Genomic DNA, 22,693 nt, shown 5'->3' with positions numbered 1-22,693 from the left:
CCAAAAGGAATCTGAAGCAGAACTCAATGATCCAGTAAAAGGCCTGTGGTCATAAAGAAATTTCCAACTCTGATATACAAGCACATCTGTGCAAGTGGACACAGTGGGAGATGTCCATTCAGTATCAGAAGAAGGAATTATTCCTTTACTTACTGATACTACTACTGTTACTACTGATAGTGTGTCTCTACACAGAGTTGCGATTTCCAACACCGCAAACATTTAAATGTCAGAACATAAAGTCTTTCTTCAAGTTGCTTTTAACCCTTCTTAATACAAGGTTTTACAAGGCATGGCAACAAAATAGAGTTCTATTTTTTAATACTTTGATTTTCTTTTCATTCTGATCAGATCAGGCATTCACATCAGCTAATAACACACTTTTACATAATCTTTTATTTCTGGCGAATTCAAGGAAAACTTTGACATACTCACAATGCCCCCAAGATACATGTTTGCCCTAATTTGAACTGAAATGTTGTAAACTGTACAATTACTATCTGTTTTATATTTTCTTTATTTAATTAAATTTCAATTTCAGCTTAGTTATAATTACAAGTTTTATTTGCATTCTTTGGAAGATGCTGTTTTTTTTTTTGTTTTCTCTCATTTTGACATCCACAGCACAGTGACTGATCAGAAACGATGACATAAGCAGACACATGTGGAGGAACAGCTGTGCCAGCAGCTTATGAAAGCTGCAGGATGAGCAGAGGCAGACCAGTGACACCGGGAGAAGACAGGAGAGCAGGGAAATGTAAAAAGCTGAGAGAGACACTGAAAAGCAAAGGCCATTCACTGGAAAGAATGACGGATGGAGAGAACCTTGTTAAATGCTGACGAATGGCTGCAAGAACTGTTCTGGTCTCTTCATTGGCCTGTTTGTACCTTAACACCACCTGGTGGTCAAAAGCACTTATAGCATCTATAAAAAGCAGACAACAAAAGGTTGACAAAAAGATGTTCCCCTGGGAAAGATGCAGCACTATCTTCTATTATAAATCATTAAAACATAGACAATACTGTGTCTTTGTCTTGGAAACTGTATTTTATATAAAATGAACAGTCTATTGTCTCAAATATACTCTCTTTGCCCAAATTTACCCCAGGCCATCACTGTAAATAATATTGTTTGAAAGTAAAATAAACTACAAATACATGACAATTAATCCTAACACCCTCCCTAACACCTTGACCAGAATACACAAGTTTTCCTTGGAATAAACATGCAGAAATGACAACAGAAATGACATACTACTAAAGAGCAAAAACATCTGTTCAGAAAAGTAAAAGCCATATATGTGAATGGTTTTTGGAAGATCTAATAGTGACAAGTAAACTATTCCAAAGCTTTGTGGCAAAGACAGCAAATGCACCGCCTCCCTTCATTTGAAGTCGGGCTTTGGAAACATCCAGTGACACTTGTTAACCGACATGAGAGACTTTAAGTTACTTAAGGGGAAGAACAATTTAGTTACTTAAGGGGAAGAACAATGTAGAAATTTGCCTTGTTGTTTAGTAATAACTAAAATGTCATCTTTAGTTTTAAACTTTACTAAGAGGCGATTCAAACAGGCCATAACTGGAGTAATGTGCTCCTCCAGCTCATAATGAATAACAGTCATCTAGGCATGAAGGCACACAAACATGGATGCATTTCTTAGCACTTTCAAACATTTCTTAATTGGACGAAAAAAGCAAATTGAGAATGTAAAGACTTAAAGAGCTTTTAACATAAGAACAATCAAGTCACTGACTGAAAACAATTAAAGGAGGCTTGTTGCATTAACGTTTTTATTTCCATTAGTGCCGAGAACAAGCTCAGAGGCATTCTGCAGCAATAGACATTTCTCTTGTTCCAGAATCTGAACATTGCTTTGTATTATTATTATTTTTTAAAGGTACCTGCAGTTTACAGATTACAGTTTAATCTCTGACAAATCACATAACTTGAGTATGACTTGATGTATGGGGAGTGACAGAAATAATAAATAATGAAAAATGAGGGGTGGTGATGAACTTCAATGAACTCAGCCTTTAGTAAGCAGAAAACAGAAGAGTGATGGGCACCTTCACAAACACACAGCACAAACAGACACAGACACACAAACAGACACAGGCATACTTTGTGGTTGATCAGTCTAATTAAATGTAGTTACATGTACCTTTGACACAAAACATGATATATATGTTTCAAAAAGTTAATCAAGCCCAAAGAATCTTACTCAAAAACTAAATATTTACACATAAAACTGGTAAGATGTGGATGTAATATCCTGAAGGAGAAACCAATACTTTTATTTCAGCTATCTGTAAGAGATGTCACTGGAAATACACAGTCTCCTGCAAACACATCACTTCCTGAGCTCTGTGCTGTCTGTAAAATCTCAACCTACATTTCCTGCTCTCAAAACATTACAAAAATATAAGATCAATACACAAATACTGCAAAGTAACTATTGTATATTCAGTATATGACTAGCAAAGAATAAGGTGTCATCGGTATACAGTTTGAGAAAAGAAATGTACAGCAAATAGTCAAACACTTTTTAGAAAAGAAATAGTTGAGTCTTTCTTTTCTTTAGTGGATGAAAAAAAGTTATCTGATCTTCTCATTGTACACTTTCTACTTCACCTAAAGTACTTCATTCAACATTCAACAACCAGATAAATGAAGACGTCTTAAGAGGAACAAAAGGAGTCTGATTTACATTTACACTCTTCCTAGTTTCAACATACAAAATAAGTCTAAAGAGTAAAATAAATCACATGATTTCAATTTATGACAGGCTTTATATTTAGCTTACATATGGAATGCTTAAAATCAAAAATAGCTGTGAAAAAAAATAAACTGTCAATGTCTTCATTTTAAATCAATGTAACCTAACCAGTAGAGCATTTTATTCAATATCCCCATCCAAGCACCAGCCAGTTTTTATGAATTCTTAATTGCAGATTTGGAAACTGAAAACATCCCAGTTAGAGATGACTTCACTCCTGCTTTTCAGCCAAAACGGATGTGTTAAAGACCAATACTACTGAAATAACCTCCTGCCTGTGGTCTACAAACTGTGTAGTAGTGCGGTCAGTGCTGTGCCAGTCCAGTGAATATTTACAAGCACTTTGGAAGCATGCAGAAATAATAACATATGACAGATGATGACATAACTCTTAAGCTAAATTCAATCAAACCTGTGCAAGCTGTTGCTACAAGTTCTTCATTTTAAACAGTTTTTAGTATCAAACCATCTTCTTTCCACACAAAAGTAAAAGTGAAATGCTATTGTGTGACGACATTAAAGTCAAAGTTTGACATTTTGGGAATTAAGCTTATTCGCTCTCTTACTGAGAGTTAGTAGAGAAGATAGATACTACTCTCAGGCATTAGAGTGGTATCTATCTTCTCATCTAACTCTTGGAAGAAAACAAGTGAATTAGCATATTTTCCAAAACCTTGTTCTGTTCCTTTAAACTGAATTTAGCCCTGAGAAACACAATACAACGGTACCTTAAAAACATTGAAAAATTAAAAGAGAAAACACAAAGAGGCAGTTTTTGATCTTCTTGATAATGCAGCATATATTTACCTCATCATCTATGTACAAGGCTTATCAACTATCCTAATGAACCAAAAACTAAAACCAAACCATCACAATGACTTTAAATCACCTATCCACTCAAATTAATAATATTGGCCTATGATATCATATGGAATACAATGACAGGGCACACCCAAGATACGTTGCAAACACATGGCATGTTTATGTCTTCATTTGTGCCCTTTGACAAAGAGGAATGATAAAACTAAAATAAATAGATATGGCCTGAGCCTCATTAGATAAGAAACTGCCTCTTTCTTTGCCAATAAGAATTCAGTGTTTCATTGCCTGAGAATTTGTCCACAGTTATGTTGAGATAAGTAAATAACCAATGGTTTCAAAACATTATTTTCATTTAAACTGGTGTGGCAAGAGGTCTTTAATACTGAAAGGAAAGATTTTAGGAGACTTCCAAACACTCGAGGATCCACCTCCCTCTGTGTCTTATCTCAAAGTGTCTCAGACCCAGTACTGGTTCTTTTTCAAGGCCGGGTTTGTTGTCCGACAGTGCTGCAACAACTCCGGGTCTGCGGCTTTGGAATCCATGTTGGACATTGGGATGTTATTGGCCGGGTCAGTTTTGCGAAAGGTTTCTGCGCTGGCTACCTCTCCATTTTTGGGCTTGGTTGCTGCTGTCTGGACGTCGTGCTTGCCTGTCTTGTTTTTACGGATCAGGTAGTAGGCCATGATGGCTGCCAGCAACAAGAGGAGAAGGATTACCAGGATTGGAATGAGAATAGACCAGAAGTTGCTGCGCCGGTAAACATGTGGTTTCCCATGGGAGCTAGAGCCAGAAGATGTTGTGGTGGGGGCATCTCCGTGGGGCCAGTCCATGTTGCCCCCCCAGCGGGGGCTAGCTGAGGTGGAACGAGGAGACCCACCCACACCAGGGAGGTCATTACTGTCTGTTGATGGGGCCTCTGAGGGAATCCTCAATAGAGTGGCAGGGTAGACCCCAGAGGCATTGTAGGGGCCCGTCTGGAAGGAAAACACACATTCTGCAGGAGGAACCCCATGGGCTTTGAGCAGGAAGCGGGCCTCATCCTGACTGACACTACCTCGTGATCCAGAAGCACTATTTAGGATTTCCATAGCTACACGGCCCTCGTCCAGCTCCTTCTGGCTGAATGTGTCCACTGGCTGACCTGCACCAGGACCTCCAGACCTTACAAAACGAGCCCCCTGGGGTTGTTGGATGACAGTGAATGTGGGGGAGGTTCTGGTCTTGTTTGCCAGGGGAGTTGCATCCAGAAGTTTCCTGTCCAGTTGGACAAGAGCACCTTGGGGTAAGAGAGGATCCTGAGCGATGTTGGCCAGAGGCTGGACTGTAATGTTGAGGACAGAGGAGACATTAGCAGCCTTGCTACGGGCTATGAATGCAACGCTGTCTCGGGGTGAAGTGGACTTAACAAAGCGGACACTGACTCGACCTTCTTTGATCTGTGTCTGCGTGAAGGCGGATGTAGGCTGCCGGTCTACCATGACAGCTGCATACTTAGGGACACTTGTGATCTTGTAAAGGATGTCCTCTTCAACAGGGCCCCCGGTAGTGGCCCTCAACATCTCCTCAGTCACCAGGGTCTCATCATCGCCTTGCTTCACCTTGATCTCCGGGGCTTTGTCTAGAAACAGGATGCGAGCTAAGACGCCGATGTGGAGCGTGTATGGCTCTGTTTGGTGTTCTCCATCAGACACGATGAATTCCATAAAGCCATCGGCAAGGCTGCCATCGCTGAAGAAGCCCACCTGCCCGCGATTGACCATCTCCTGTGTGAACTCAGAGATGGGGTCCATTGTAAGTGAGTCAACCAGTCGCCCGTTGATAGGGGCTTTGGTCACTTTGAAGTGCACCTCATCTGGCGGACTGTCCTCGTCTTGAGTGTTAAGATGCTTCTGGGTCAAAATGGTCATGGAGCCTTGAAGAACCTCCAAGAGCATGTCTATAGTGACTAGGTCGGGGGAGTCAGAGCCCCGCCGTTTGATTGAGATGTTAAATATCTCCTCCAGGACCACGGCTTCGGCAGGTGAGGCCACACCCTGACCCTCAGACTTTAGACGAGCTCTGAAAGAGAAGCTGTCAAAGGAAGCCCCTGAGTCATCATGGAGATACTCCAGCTTTCCTTGAGCTACATCTTTCTGCATAAAGGATGGGGCATTACGGGGCAGGTCCTGACCACCCAGGGTGATACGACCGTGGTCAGGGAAACGCTTAATCTCAAAAATCACATCCACATTGTCTTGCTTAACTTCAGGTAGGATAGCCAGAAGGTTTGAGGCGTCAAGAATTGAATCGTCAATGGTTTCCCTCTGGCCTTGCACAATTTCCAAACCTGAGAGGAAACAATAAAAACAAACAGGCATTTTATATATGTCATCAAATTCAATTTTGAAAGATACTTTCTATACAGTTTTAGCTGTCACCTGTCGATATTTATTCACGCAGCACAGTGCATTTCTGCTATTAGCACATTAGGAAAGGCTTGTTGTTTTGGCAGTAATATAAGCAGAGGTGATAAGTCCCTGGCTTTGGACTATTCAGGCAATATGATACCAATTGAAGAACAAGCTGAAATTCCCAAGCAATGGCAGATTAATCATAAATGTACATCACTGTGAATTTGACCAGAATGAACATGTTTTACCATGGAATGATTTTTTAAATGATTGAAAATGAATGATCAAGCTGCCATAGAAACTTGTTGACAGCAGATTTGTTTTGAACCCTTTTATGATAATTGTACATACAGTATTAGTCTTGAAAAAACAAACAATATACAACACATTTGTAAATGTCTAAAGTAGGCTTACTTTAGACATTTACACATTTAAAGTGACACTCCACCCAAACTGTACTGTATCAGGCTAACAGGGTGTTGCTGTATGTGTGCTCAGCAAATCTACACTGTATGATAAAAGGTTAAATATATAAATAAATGAATAGACATATGATGTTACCATGGCTGCACCTGGTGTAAACAATATCTCCACATTGTAACTCTTGTGCTATTATTTTAGACGAAGCCCTATAAAAGGGGCTTTACAGGCTTAACCACTCATCTCTGCATCTAAACATTTGCGGAAATCTTTGTGTGGGGTTAATTAGAGTGGTATTTATTTATTTTGTGAAATTAGATATTAGATTGTACCTTTGTTCTTCCACAGCTGTGAGGAGATGTTACTGTGAGCAGCATAGTAAGAGATGGTGATGGGCAGGATGTGACGGACATCTGGGGCTGGTTGGGATGACAGAGTTAGCTCTACGGAGTCCCTCACCACCCAAAAAGGCTCCTCAGGTAACTGGTGCTCATAGTAGACTGCTCCTGACTCCAGCTGTGTGTCAGGGGGAAAAAATATTATTCAAAATAAATAATAATAATATAATAATAATATTAATAAACTAATTATGTTATAATACTATAGGACACTGAGTATTTTGTTCAAACATCTACATCATCAGTCACTTGTTACTGACTTAGTTTTTACTTGAGGGATTTTAAAGAGAAAGACATTTTAGTTCGCTAAAATATATATTATAATAATATATATTGCTCTTTTTTCCCTATGATGTTTGTAAAAACCACAGTAAAATGGGAGCTCAAATGGCTGCAGCAGTGGTTTGGCTCAGCTGTATACTGGGACACACACACATTTAAATGCTTTTATTTGGATCTGAAAGGCATTGCAAGAAAAAAACAAGATCCAAATACTCTGGCAAGAGTCACTGACAAGGTGACAGGTCTACATGGCTCACATACGTTTACTGGTCTTTCCATTTATAATACTCAACACATTAAGGATAAACAAAGCATCTCCGTCTTCATATTTGCATGCTCCCTATGATGGCTGAAACAGACCAAAATTTCAGAGCTCAAATGGCTGCAGCAGTGGTTTGGCTCAGCTATATACTGGGACACACACACACACACACACACACACACACACACACACACACACACACACACACACACACAAACACACACACACACACACACACACACACACACACACACACACACACACACACACACACACACACACACACACACACACACTGTATTCATGCATGCACACACAAACGCACATTGAATAACTGAATAACTAAAGTAATCATGTTTTCAGCTCGACGTAGTGTTAGATTTTCCGTCACACTCTAAACAGAGCAGTTTTGCAGGGCAAGAATTTGTTCTCATGCTCATCCAAGCACGGTCAGATGTCAGGAAAGAAATCAGACAGAGAAGGAGCGAGAACACACTGTCACAGACGAACACTGGGCCTATGGTGCATGGGTGGTACAACATGTGTACCTGTACCTACATAATCCTTAACCAAATAACCAAATCCAGTAAATGCAAAAAATACCATCAGTAATGTTTTAAGAGATAAATCTTTGGATATTTGATTATGTAATCTGAGTAAACTGAAAAGAGAAGTGCCTCTTTGTTTTACAGACAATAAGTTAACTAAAAATAAATAAATCACGGTCAATGAACAAAGGAGCTCTTTGAAATCAGGGGCCACACCCTGATCAAAGGTTCTTTTCTTAAGCACGTAGGTTCTAAGCCATTACTGTAAAAGCCTAAGGCATTTCATTATACTTCAGGACTCAGAGTGCCTGGAATTTTACTTTCTTTTAGCTGTTACTGATGTTACTTGGTTATTGCTACTTACTTTGAGGTTACTAAAAAAATGCTGCAATAGATTTCCTAAAAGTATCATTCTGTGCCTGTGGCCCCAGTGTCAATTTAAATACTCTCCAACCCTGTCCGATACATACAGTCACTTTGACAGAGTGATTTTTTTTTTTTTTAACAATGATACAATTTAATGCAAGACTGCAGTCACACAGTCTTAACATACAATTCAAATTGTCAAGAGGAAAAAAAATATGCTTATTAGCATGAATGCTCATACTAATGGTGACCCTAAACATCACAATGGCACAAAGTCATATTCAATGAGGCCCCCTGCTGGTGAACAAGAGGAATATGTTGCACTCATATTGCACACATGTACAAAAAGGACTGCAGTTATAGATGATGTGTTAATGTTTGGTACACATTGTCTTATGGAAAACAACAACAGTGTATGTGAACTTAACTAAATGTAAAAATAATTGTCTGTGTGCACAGTTGCAGTACCTTTAAGTACATTTCAAAAGTGAAAACACTTTATTATGTGATGTTAGGTGAGACAGAAGAATGTGAGGACATTATTTACAGTCATCAACTTTCTGTCATGTCAACAAACACTAAGTTTTGGCTGTTTTAGTCTAGATTGAGTGAGCTTTACTATCAAATTTATTGCATTGACCTTTCAAATATAAAAGAAAAAATCCCGCATGCTGAGTAAAATATACGAAATAACAGCACAGTTCTGAGCAGACCTTTAAAAATATTCAGACGAGTGAAAAGCTGCAACCGCAAGCATTTAAATGACTTTATTTCCACTGGGAGAGGGGTGAGTTTCACAGCAGCAGTCTGTGTTGAAAGGAGGATTAGCTGTGTTTCTATGCATTAAAGCAGCATTATGTCTTCTCATATGTCTGTCTGATGGTCTATGCAGCAGACAACTGGCGTACCTCAAAGAGCTATGATGGCTTAGTAACACAAACCTACTATTAATAGTAATGTTTAACCCAAAAGTTGAGAGGATTTATTTGAAAAATAGTTGAACTTACAGTGCCCCCTTAATGCAACTTATTATTAAAGAAAAATTCCATCGAAAGATGCTTTGTCTTTTGGCTTTCCTGGAATTCTTTTTTTATCCACACACTTTTTCATTGTTTTTCTTCCTTTAATGTGTTTTACTGTTTGCTTTTTTTACTGTTACTAATAATTTGATTTTGATTTATTATTTATCTCGAACAATCAACAAAAGAAAACAAAACTAAACAAATTAAAACCACACACAGAAAAAGTAATTACTTGTGTTTGTGAGAAGCGGGTAATTTCCTCATACTGGTTCCTGTCATTGGCCAGGATGAGCCTCCCCAAACGAGGTGGGCGGATAAGAGAGTAGTTTATCTCATTTCCATCCTCATTGGTTACAGCCCCCAGATTGGCACTTGTGATAGACTGCCTTGTTCCTGTGAAAACACACACACACACACACACACACACACACACACACACACACACACACACACACACACACACACTTACTTGCTTAAAACTGTACCGCTTACAGTAATTCATGCACATATCGTGCAGAAGAGTTTCCTGATGGGGAGATTTTCATTCCAAAATGTTATCCAAGCTTTCAAAAATATGACAACTCATCTCGTGTAATGCACAAAAGTTTATTATGAATGAGCTGAGGTTATTGTCTGTACTTACACTAACTAGATTCACTTCTCAAACGTTTCACCTGGAGAAGTTGTGATGTTTTTTAACCACTAGAAATAAAATTAAGTTAATGAATTAACTTAGGTTCGGGAGCAGGGCCACGCCTCAACCTCACCTCTAATCACTGACCAGCCTTTATATTCCAAGCCAACCCACTCAGTGCAGTTCGCCTCCGCATTCTCGACCCACCCTCCTTTCCCATTTGACGCCTCAAGTACTCGTCTACCCAATCCCTTCATCCGCTCTTCCATTTGTCCCTCATCCCTTCATCCCCTCATCCCTCCTACACTCTTGCCTTCCTACTCAGTCCAGCGCATTCCTCTCTCATTTCTCATTCTAGGTAACGCCCAGGGGGGTTCAAAATCAGCTTGGGTGAAAGCACCTGAGACAGAACCGCCACACTGAGTCTCACTCCACCCGGTCTCCAGTACATCCTCCTAGACCAGCCAACCAGACGACATCTTATTTCAATCTCAACCACCATCCAAATCTATTCCTATGTTCTTAACAATCATTATAATAAAGCATTCATCTTTAAATCTTTAAATTACATATTGTTGTGGCGTGGTCCTTGCTAGTGAAGCGACATTTTAACAGGCTTGAAACAAAACAACTTCTCGTTGGTGTACTGGAACATTTTAAATCAAGTTTGGACCGTAAAAGGAAGAGTACGCTTAAAGCTAGACTATATCACCTTTGTAAGACGCAAATAGACAATCTTCCTCTTATGAATGAAATGAAATGCATCCTTGTTGTATTCACCACACTCAGGGTTTTTGCAAACTCTCTTGGTCTGCTGGCAAGTAGCTTGTAGTGGCTAATGTTAGCATATGCACCGTGTAACTGACATTAATCACTGAGTTTGTGCTACATATTTAATTTCTTGAAAACAACGGACTGAAGAGAATCTTAAGAAATTAAAGCAAATGAATTGTGCTGTTATGTTGTAATTACTACTTCTGTCCACACAGTAGCCGCTCTTTAGCAAAAGTAAGTCTCAAATCAAATTCCTACAGCTTCAGTATAAGAAGTAACTAAAATAGAAAAATTCATTGGTACATTTACTTTGGCACAAATTAACACTAAGTCTGAGTCAAAGTCTGCCAAATGTGCAGATATAATAGAGAGAAAGTTTATTTTAGTTTTTTTTTTTAAACAATGTATTATCAAAGTTTTAAAATATACAGTTAAGTGTTACTCCATGTACTGTAAGTGTAACATAAGATCAAACTCACCAACTCAAGAAGGATAGAGGGACACTATATCAATGTTCTGTAATCAAAGATATTTGGAGGAAAGGTGTATTTTGTTTCTTGTATTGTTGATTATGATCTTCCTTCATGTCTTGAATATGTTTACTTGGTATATTCCTACTGTCTGTAACTTTTGGAGTGAGAAGAACATTTTTTGTTATCTGCATGCTGAATAACAAAAAATGTTGTGTTTTGGAAAAATCCACTAAAAAACATTGGACATCATTTTTAGTTTTTTCTCTTTCGACCATGTTTTGTATGTCTGACCCAGATACAAAACAGAAAAATACAACTGTTAACAAAGACCTATTATTATACTGCTGCAATGACTGGGTTGTTGAACGAGTGATCACACACCCGTCACTGTGGTAATCCTTCCATCACTGCCGTCTTCAAAGCTTAAAATCTGAAGGATTTTGGCATCTTACCTGGAAATACCATGAGCTCCTCCTGCGTTACCATGGTGATGGTGAGAGGCCTGGCTGTGACAACAAATTGGTAGAGAGGAGATGTGTGCTCTCCGTCTGTCACTGTGAAACTGAAACCACCAGACTCCTCACCTGGAGGAACACAAGGGTTTGGATGTGGCTTACTGGTATTTCCCCTTATTATTATACTAATTTATATCTACTACATGTTTATTATATTACTAATTATACAACAGAATGTAATTTAAAACTTGCTATACCTTTGTAGCCTTGATTAAAATTACACTTTTATTTGGCACAATAAAGGGGCAAATAGATTACGCTCAAGTAAACCTTTTACTGCCCCAGGTTTAATAGGGTTGTTGATCAATACCACTGACTTACTGATTACTTTGCCAGGTATTCACAGAGGTGGAAAGAGTACAAAAATATTCTACTTAAGTAAAAGTACTATTACTTTGATGGACATTCACTAAGAGTACAAGTAAAATTACCGGTATAAAAATCTACTTAAATGAAAGTAAAGAGTAGCTCATTTAAAATGTACTCAGAGTAAAAGTTACTTAGTTGCTTTTTAACATCGGGGGGAGATACTTATTTATACTATTATATATTTATATTTATACTTATTATACTTATTTAATTAAATCGCAGTCTTTTGCGATTTGAATAGGGCACAAGACAGTTCGAGTTTAGATTGTTGACAGATACTTTGCCAAAGCAACGGCGTAAAACATTAGAGACCTTTTTTATTTACTTTTTTTTACTCAGTAACGTATGTGATTTAAAACGTAGCAAAGTACAATATTTTCAACAAAAACGTACTTAAGTAAAAGTAAAATTACAGATTTTAAAAAATACTTTAAAAAGTAAAAGTACACAAAAAAACTACTCAATTACAGTAACATGAGTAATTGTAATTCGTTACTCTCCACCTCTGGGTAATCAGATTTCTGCTTAGACACTCAGACACTGTGATAGGTTTAAAAAAAATGCTGTTGTAATACCAGCAGTCTAAGATAGAGGCCGGTAGTAGTCATAGATTAATATACAGTATACCAATTTAACATGAAAAAACATTTCAGTGGCCTCACCCTCGTGAATGAAGATGACCTCCCCTTTGTTTATGTGAGCCTGTGTGAAATTTAGGATGCCCTCCTCGGGCGCCTCTTTCAACGCCACCATCCCATTGTTTGGCACCTCAACGTGGTAAACCAGTTCCTCTGCAGGGGTATCAGCATCCTCAGTGTTCAGCATGCTGGAGGTGATGTCCGCCTCCTCTCCAGCAAGAACCTGTGATATATCAAAGACAGTAGGAGAGAGACAGAGAGAAACAGAGATGAAAAGACACCTCAGATGACCCAGTCTGAGTTATGTTTGGAGGAAGGTAATTCAAGGTAATTTAAGGGGTCAGGAGTTTATTTGAAAATTATTGGAAATTGCTTTGTGTATAAAAGACAATATGATGCTGTACATTAATGTAAATCCAAAGAATAACAGTAATTTTCAAAGAAACCAACCAAAAGTAACAAAAGTGACAAAAGAAATGAAGAAATGAAGAAATGAAGAAATAAAGAAATAAAGGAATAAAAAGAAAATAAGTACAAATGCCATCCTACAAACAGCCACCTCCAAAGAAACAATTTAAAAGGTTAATTATTTCTCCGTGGCAGTCTGGTCGCTCCTGTTATCAGAAGATGGAGCACAGCAGCACAGGCTGAATGACTCTCCCTGGGAGGAGGGGCTTTAATGGACTTCTAATGGTCGGCTGGCTGAAAGGAACATTAATTGAAAGAAATGGGCCAGATCCCCAGAAAGACATTCTTAAATAGCCGGATTCAGTTGGGAGAGTGAGCTCAGGGTGCCCTGCGGTAAGAAGCATATATTGATCTTGAAAGCCATTCGCCCTCTGATACCTCGCTCCCTGCCATTTTCTCAAGACTCAAGATGAAGAGCAAGAAGCCTTCCGGCAGGATGGAGAGGAGAAAAGAAGACTCAGTTGTGGATATTAAAGCTTTAGGTGTCAATCAGTGAGAGTCAGTTATATTTAGAAGTTAATTTATGATATGTTGCACGTATAAGCATGTATCATCTACGTATAAAACATATGCAGAGTATATAAGAGTTGAAGTACTAGAAGTGGTGTAATTAACTTTTTTTTCTTTACTTTCACTGACCTTAGAGAGTGGGCATGAACTTGTGGCATTCACTTGTGGGTTGCATGTGTAAATAAAGAGTGAAAAGAGAGAGAAATAACATAGATAAAGCATGAGAGCAAAACGTGTTCCAGCTGTGAAACTGCAAGTCAAAACTTAAAATTCAACCTGTTTAACAGAAGTGTTGCATTCTGGTCTACTGTGGCTATTACCTATTGAGAAAAAAATAAATATCTATGAAGGAGTAACTGTAAGCTGCTTTAAAAAAAACTGATGTTAAATTGCAGAAAATGTTGCTGCTATTCCTGTGGTTATCATAGCTGTACTATATAAACATTTATGTGATGTCACATTGTCTACATATTCACGGTTTTCCATGGGAATTTGAAAATGCACCACCAAATAATACAAGCGAGCCAGAAAGGAATATGGTACATTAACTAGGCTACAACTGTTTTCAACAGTGATTACGTGCTTTAGGGAGAGCTTTCTTTTTAATTGACTGTAATAGCAGCCTAAATACCAAATTTAGTATTTAAGTTCACACTGTAGGCTATGTAATCCAAATGTAGATCTAGACACTTAAGTTGAAAACAATACAGCATTAAGGCAGAAAGTGCCTAGTCACTCCAATATAACACATTAATCAAAGAAGACTAAAAACCTACAGCTATGGTAGCGACTGTGACAGGCTGTACTTTTGCACAGCTGGTGCTTTGGGCTAAATGCTAATGCCAGCATGCTCACAATGACAATGCTAACATGCGGATGTTCACCATGTTTTAGCAGGTATGTTCATCTCCACCTTAGTTTAGTGTGTTAGCATGCAAATTAGCACTAGATACAAAGCTGGGGATGATGGGAATGTTGCAGGTATTTGGTCCTAAACTAAATTATTGATCAAATACAAATTTTGAACAGATGATGGAAGTCTACAGTAAGTTGTTACAATTCACACTGAGGGGGACATGGGTGTGTGTACTAAATCTAGCAAATTGAGGTATCCACAATCCAAAATTTAATTTTTAACCAAAATGGACTGAATGACCAGCTGACATCCTGACACTGTTAAAGTGGTTACAAAACATATGCTCCATTTCTCTGTTTTTCACACTTTCAAAGTGAGTTAAATTTTCTGAGACAGTTGTTGTGAAACCAACACAATTGCTGTCGCTTTCAGTCCTCTATGTCATCTCTGGTATTTTAGACCCATCTAAACTGTTTCAATACAACAACTGTGTTGTGAAGTGTATAATTTAGTTGCCTTGCAGTCCACTTAACATCCCATTCAGTTTGACACTCCATCAAAGAACTATCACCAAACAGTTCAAAGCCATAATCCACCATAACACACTTTGTGCTATTTTTGCTGGTAGATTGCATCCTTGTTCCTCTCAAATTATATATTCTTTAAAAACTGGTGATGACTTCACAGATAAGTAGGGTTTGAGTTGAAGTGAAATCGGCAGTTCTGTTCATGTTCATGGCACAATTTCTGCTTCTTGTATAGCGACTGCAGAGGTAATTGAAAGTAGGCTCTCATTTTCTGTCTGAAGGTCCTGACTCAGAATTGTATGTATGTGTGCTGAGTTTCCATACAAAAGAGACATAAGTAAGACATAAAGAATAAACAATATGCAAACCAATAAAAATATCTGGAAAACATTTAGCAGGACAAAGACAATCTTGTCGAAGAAGACTTCATTTTACACTTTTTGGCCTCTGGTTGGATGTGGTTGTAAATGTGCTGTTTTGCTTTACAGCAAACTTATAAGGATAAGGATCTTCTAATGTGACTATAGTGTACAAGCTTGTTCAAATCGGATGAGCACTGATTTACAGGTCAAAATATCAACTCCCCCAAGCGTTTTCCGTCCTCATACCTAAACATAACCGTTGTGGTTTCCAAAAACGTTACCGTTATGAAACGGTTGCATTTTGATAAGCTTTAGACACAAACCATGGTTAAGTTCGATCGTGGTTTGGATTAATATCAGTACATTTGTTATGTTACTTCACTTCCGTGTGTACTTACATGACAACGTAATTACGCACGAGAACGTGACATCGTTCCATTTGCTCAATAAAGTTAAAAATGACTCGCTATTAACTTAAAAATGTAACGCAACACAAACACCAGTCTCCTGGGTGAAAGTTCCTATGTTTGTTTGACATATACACCACCCATCCCACCCACCCTTAACAGGCATTCTAGGTCTTAATACCATGTTACATGACTTTTGTCATACTTCGGCTAGAACTATAAAAAGTAAATATGGGTCATAATTGCTGCTTGTACAAACGACCTATGGTTTCGTTTTTGGGGGAGGACAGTCTTCTCCAGCATCTTTCGACGGCTAATTTACTTATAGCAGTTGTTTCAGCATTTAAATTACTATACTCAAATGTGTATTTATCCCTTTTTCACTCTGAATATAGTCATTTAAATTCTTACTGGGCTGCCTTGGGTGCCAGTGTGTGGAGAGCAGAGGTGCTGATGTTTGGAGGTAAGCAGGTTGCTAAATTTGGGATAATCCCTGGATCAGCTTGGAGGGGATTGAGGCCCCCAGCTACAAGCCCTGAAGTACAGCATCTGTATATACAGTATATTAAGAGTTAAGAATTTTGTGAAACATGGATTGATACCAGAAGTTGGCAGCTCACCCCCTGTGGTCCCACCAGAACTGCTGCACATTAGATACCTGCAGTCAGAGACTTGTTACCTCTCGGGATAATAACATTTCATGTGTCAGACACCTCCATGACAGAATGGGGGTAACCTGCCTGGATGAACTCGGTAGGTGGCGTGTCACTTCAGAGGAAGAAAGTCACATCATCCTACTGGAAATGACGGTTATGGCTCACTTCAAGCCACTGATAGGTTGCAAGGATATTTCAGGTAGAACTGACAGCAGCATCATACTGGCAGCCTACATCAACAAACGGGGCAACATTTTATCCATCCTGCTGTTAAAGCCTGCAGAGAATCTGTTATATCAGGCCTTATAGAATCACTACCTCTTCGGGGCAGTTTATCTCAGGGCTGCAGAAAGCAGAGCCTGATATTTTGTCCGGGAGCACACCCATGGTGGGAGAGTGGAGACTGACTCCAAACATTTTGAGCCAAATCTGAACTCAGTGAGGGTGGAAGTGGATCTGTTTGCCTTAAGGCAGGACACCCACTATTGCACCATGCATCATAAACAACACAGATGCTAAATGCCTTCCTTTCCCTCTGTTGTATCCCTGCCTTCATCGAAATAGAGACATGAGAGGCTATATATATATATATGCAAAGATGACTTAGCTGATAACAACACCACCCACCTGGCCAATTTTATCAGTATTATGAAGCATTATTGCAGGCACATACTAGTGTTCAACACATTCTCGTGAACGGGTGCAATACTTCACCATCATTCTCCCATGACTCCTGACTGAGCTGATGCTGTCAATGATTTATTTTCGATGAGGGTGAGAACAATCTCCTTACAAAAGGCAACAGAAAATATGGTGTTCATTTTGAAAACATTTACACAACAATATCTCAGCCTTGAGACAAAAGCTTCCCGTCATCTCAATCGTGGTTTTATTTGTTTACAGTGTCAAAAGGTATCACCGTTTAATGCCAACTGGAGCCATTTTAAAAGATTCACAGACCTAATCAGAGAGCAACGTAAAACAAGGCTGAAAAGCAGTTTGTTGCTGTTATCTTTGGTTGAAAGTTTCACCTTTGACCACATGTAGCATCCCTGATGGAAGTGTTTGGGTGTGGTCAGAAGTGTGCTCTGTCCCACCTGTAACCACTTCCAACAGTGATACCCATGTGTTCCTGGAGAACACCTGCACATCCTGGCAGAAAGGTGGGAAGTTAAATCACTAAAGGTCAGCAAAAACAAGATTTTCAGGTGGTGTTACAGTAAGTTACTCTTTTATCTTCAGGGAATGCTGCAATTTGTTCCAAATATATCGAGCACAGAATCAAATAGCAGCACTTCCCACATCAGCACCACAACCTCTGAGTATACATACAGTATGTAGCTACATGGGGAACTCCAACTCTGCATTTACTAAGACGTGTGAGATAGAAATAGTAGTTTGAGAAAAGCTCTTCTTCTACTTATTCACTTCTTCTTTCTTGATATCTACCACAGGCATTTTCAATTGCAGTTAGCGTTTTAATTAGCTGATGACTGCACAATAGCCTAATTCAGAAACACATTTTTAGAATCTTGTTTAGAATGTGGCGAATTACATCTGTCTCTATTTTTTATTTACGTTTGCACAAATAATGTGTCAATAATTAATTGACATTCAAGCTAAAGACAAAGAAATATAGAAAACAGCGCTAATTACAGTCTTGAAACCCACACAGCAGGTTATGATGTCCTGTGGGATAGACATGCTAAAATGCCTGCAGTTACAGAAAAAAACCTTTGGTTATTTTCGTAGTTTGTCTTTCCATTTATAAACCACTTGTGCATTTTTTAAAAGAACATGTGATGAATGTCTCTGAGCAGCTGATGTGAGACAGTACTTTCTCACGGTTCTTTTCTACACCCACGATTATACTGGCTTGTGATGTCCATGACGAGGATGATAATAATCACCATATATGCTACACTAATTACCTATTATGCTGAAATGCAACTTTATACACCAGACTTTCACTGGTGTCAGAATTTTAAATGTGGTCACATCACTAAGGTTTTGTCAGTACTAGTTCTGATGTTTTTCTTTTACAGTGCAAAACCCAATCCCTGACACTAGATGGCCCCATCAGCCTACTCTGCACTCCAGGGAGGCAACAGGCAATCTAGGGCAGTTAATCTGAAAATGGCCTTTGAAATTGATGGTTTATATAACAATCAATGCATATAGCACCTAAGAGGATGGGCTCCAAATTCAATTTGATTGGACACAATGGCTGATATTTCATTTGGAGGCAGTAATGAAGGAGCTGCCATTGGCCAATGACTTAGTTTGCTGATGACTCAACAGGATACTGCCATCTTTTAAATGTTTGAGACTCTAAGGGGTGCCATATGTCTGAAACTGTATTAAACTGCCCGGGCATCTGAAATCTTGGCTGATTTAGTAAGTTCAGGGGACACCAGTGTGTTTCCAACTCTATATTTGGGACTGGGGAAGTAAAGGCAACAACAAGACAGATAATAGTTTATTGTCAATGCCTAAACTGTAGTCTATGGCCATGAAGAAAAGAAGGGAGTTTCCATTTTGATTTCAGCTCTCCCTGTTTGCAGCTGTGGTATTTCTCTCTGAGAAACAAATTCATTATCCAAATACTTGGTGTGACACCTCTCCTGCTCTGTGTTTTGATGGGAGATAAAACAAAAATACTGTGCTTCATCTATAACTCACTGGTCATGTTAACAAATAGCAAGGGGGGATAAGGCTGGCAATTTCAGTGTGTGGATAGTTATATCATTCTGCTAAAATGTAAAATGAGACGGCAATGGCAGAAAGGCTGACACAAAGACCAGGGAGAGAGAGAGAGAGAGAGAGAGAGAGAGAGAGAGAGAGAGAGAGAGAGAGAGAGAGAGAGAGAGAGAGAGAGAGAGAGAAATAGCTAGATGGATGGATGGATGGCTAGATGGGAACAGACTGAACAAGTTGGACTGATTGAGAGGGACAACATTTGAGATACAGCTAAGTCAAGTAGAAGCAGACAGAGACAGACAGAGACTAGGGTAAACCCTAATCGAGACCAGCTGTATCCTATAGACTGGGCCAACTGGGATCAATGGTGAGCTTAAACAGAGCCTGATCGTGGCCATGTTAGTCACCATGTCTGATCATCTGCTGCAGAGGTCACTACACACACACACACACACTTCCTGTTTTAAATCAATCCAAGTGCCGCTGCTGGGCCAGCCCTGGCTCTGTGTGAGGAGACATCCACATATCATTATGTTACATTCTGCAGCCGCAGCAGAGGAGGCACAGGGATTGGATGCCGCCCTCACTGTGCCAGAAAGCCGTGGTCTCATCGACCATCTTGGTTTTCCAAAAATACGGGTTGCCAGGGAGACGCGGAGCCGCAGGCAGAGCAGGGAGGGCTGAATGACACAGTTGGTTTCCAGTTCTCTGAGCTGATTACTGCTGGCTTTTTCCAACTGCCTGCCTACTCCTACAGTAGAATCTACTTAATTGATCCTCTAAAACTTTTCTTTCTGATGTAAATCAGTTAGAAGGCGAGTTCCAAACTGAACTGACAAATATCTGACTGTGACTCAAATGTTGTCTATTTTAATAAATAGCAAATGAGTTGGGAGTCAAAAAGCTATCAGAATGATCATATCTATGAATCCAGCTTAATTCTAAATCGTTATGCCGTAATTTTACTTGAAGCCTGATCACAACAACTTTCATTTGACCGTTTTTCCACAAACATTTGCGCAGGTTTTGTAAACATGGAAAAACATGCTAAAAACAGGCAATGGACTCCTTTGCTATTGCCAGTAGACGAGTAAGCCTTCCTGTTTTTTCTTCTGGCACGTCATGTTCGACGTCACGAACGTGCCGGAAAACAGTAAACATTAGAAAGCAGCATGGAGGTCAGTAAAAAAGTTACTAGGTATCTGTTTAATATCTGTTAGGCTACTTATTCAGTCTCTCTTTCAAACTGAGTGCCGACAAATTTGACACGATGTTCGAGTGCTTAGATTAATGTGATGAATAATACTCTCAAGTTAGAGTTGTACACAGTGTATTGTGTAAAAAAGACAAATATAAATCAGAAAAATATAAACTAATGTCAATTGCAGATTACAGATTACATATTTCAAATTTTATGAAAGTTGACTATTCAGTATGGAATTTTGCAAATAATGCAATAACAGTTATCTTTGAGATACAGGGATAAAGAGGTACTGTGATAATAATATTGTGTTCCCTCTGTTCTAGTGCAAACTAAGACTGCATTGAAATGCATACAGATACGGTTATACTGTACCTAAAATACAGCTCGATACTGCGTTGATTGCATACAGTATTGAATCACTGCCCTCTTATACTTGTAGGGCTTACATGATTCATTGGCAACATTATGGAGCAGTCAAGCTGACAATATGCTAATTCACTTCTATTTTATGGCTCTTTATAAAAACAACCATGCTGTGGAGGCCACTGCTGTTCTCATCGTCTTTGAGGTCAGTATCCTTCATTGTCTAAGAAAAAATTCACTGCATTTATTGTACTTGCAGCATTAAGTGAATTTCATTCTCACTTCATCAAGGATTCATGACGGCGGACTGTAACTGCAGCTGAAGCTATACAGTATAGATGTGAGAAAGTTCATTCAGAGTTCATTAATTCTTCAAACAAAGTTTTCATATCAGCTTGAACTTCTAATGAAAATAATCCTTCCAACACAAGGCCTTTTGATTGTTGTATTTCTTGGGACTTCTAAATTAGCAGTTACACGCAAACTGAATCAAGATCAAACAAGCAGTCAAGCAGCACTATGAGGTTGTTTAAAAAAAATAAAATTACCCCTTTTCAACATATCAGAATCTCAATCATCATTATTATTGTAAAGCCATTTGTCTGCCGTTCTTTTATATTTCGTGTGGCTTGGGCATCAGACCAATCATGCAAAGTCTGGAGCATGTGGGAATACCTACAGCCTGTCAATTACATGGACAAGTTGGACTAGTTCTTATTTTCAGCATATTGCAGGAGCGAAAAGCAAATATATACACAAAAGTAACATGAAGTGAATATTTGAACTGACATTTTTTTCTCCACAGTTTCGTCTTCTCAGTATAAAATACTCCTTTTGTTGAGTGTTTTGAAAAGGTCGCAATAAAATGTTTGCTCTTTCCTCTTCACACAAAGTGAAGCTTGTGGTCAGCTTGAATTATCATCAGTTGAAATGTGCTAAAGGAAAAAAAGTATTCAACAGACTAAAAGTGAACTTTTAATAGATATGAAAGATTTTCCTATGGCAACAACGTTTACTGTTGGAGGGAAACTCAAAGTAAGAGCAAATGCACAAAGAGCAAAACATTACCTCCAGTCCCGTGTTACGTGTCAATTGTGGCGGCTCATCGTTGACTGGTATGACAGTCACCGCGATGGTGACAGGGAGGCTCCGGCGCTCAATCTCATAAGCCGAGGCAGAGAGTGTAAAACTGTCCTCTTTGCTCTCGGTGCTGTCATGCATGTAGTAGATGTGTCCAAGTTTCATCTGGAGAAGACAAAAAAGGATCCTGTTGTCACTCAATTTTGAATCAGACCTGAATGGTAGGAAACATCATAAAATAGGTAGAGCCTGGGTGGGCCTAAAAGGTGGAATAAAATGTTACAGTGTGACTGGGTCTTTTAATGCCCATAGCCAAAGAAAACAGCTTTTGAGAAACCACAAAACATCATATGTGGGTTAACCTGGACAAACTCCAACAAGAATTAGAAGAAACTCAAATTCATGACTTGTTTCCGTCGTAAATTCTAAATATTTTGGAGCAAAATATGATCTTCTCAGATAGCTGTCCTGCCCCTGAACTCTAATAAATATACTCATAATAGTCAGTTTACTAATCATTTGGGGTACTACTCTACTATGTTCTTTGTGTCTCTGGGAGAACTTATTATCTCAGCTTTTGCTTGGAGACTACAAATGTATAACAAAGTCGGTGTTAAAGTGGAGTTTGACACATGGGCGTTTACTAGACAGGGAGTATCTAACACAAAGATGCTGCTGGGAAAGCTAGGATCTAGGGTTTAGACCTTGACCCATACCCAAAGTCAGAATATCTTGGCCTCTGCTGCTTCAATTTCCACCAATGTTTTATAAATCTGTCTCTTGTGAGTCCACCAACTTTATGGAAAACAGTAAGTCGCTAGAGTACTCATTTCTATCCCATTTCATCTCCATGTACAGTACTTGAG

At 39.0% G+C, this 22,693-nt stretch overlaps 1 protein-coding gene across 1 annotated transcript in view; it reads right to left on the bottom strand.

Moving 5' to 3' along the window:
* Positions 1-1,766: 1,766 nt before the first annotated feature.
* The window catches only part of cspg4 (chondroitin sulfate proteoglycan 4), a 70,060-nt gene continuing 49,133 nt past the window's right edge, over positions 1,767-22,693 (bottom strand). Inside the window, exons 6-11 of the mRNA XM_031316663.2 lie at positions 21,816-21,992; positions 12,719-12,917; positions 11,625-11,756; positions 9,524-9,684; positions 6,746-6,929; positions 1,767-5,929 (exon numbers count right to left, since the gene is read on the bottom strand). Of these exons, the coding sequence (XP_031172523.2) occupies positions 4,059-5,929; positions 6,746-6,929; positions 9,524-9,684; positions 11,625-11,756; positions 12,719-12,917; positions 21,816-21,992 (2,724 nt within the window). The 3' untranslated portion in view covers positions 1,767-4,058. The remainder of the gene's footprint in view (positions 5,930-6,745; positions 6,930-9,523; positions 9,685-11,624; positions 11,757-12,718; positions 12,918-21,815; positions 21,993-22,693) is intronic.

The sequence above is a fragment of the Sander lucioperca genome, chromosome 7 (assembly GCF_008315115.2).
Source record: "Sander lucioperca isolate FBNREF2018 chromosome 7, SLUC_FBN_1.2, whole genome shotgun sequence".
NCBI lineage: Eukaryota > Metazoa > Chordata > Actinopteri > Perciformes > Percidae > Sander > Sander lucioperca.
This window is presented reverse-complemented; position numbering and strand designations above follow the sequence as displayed.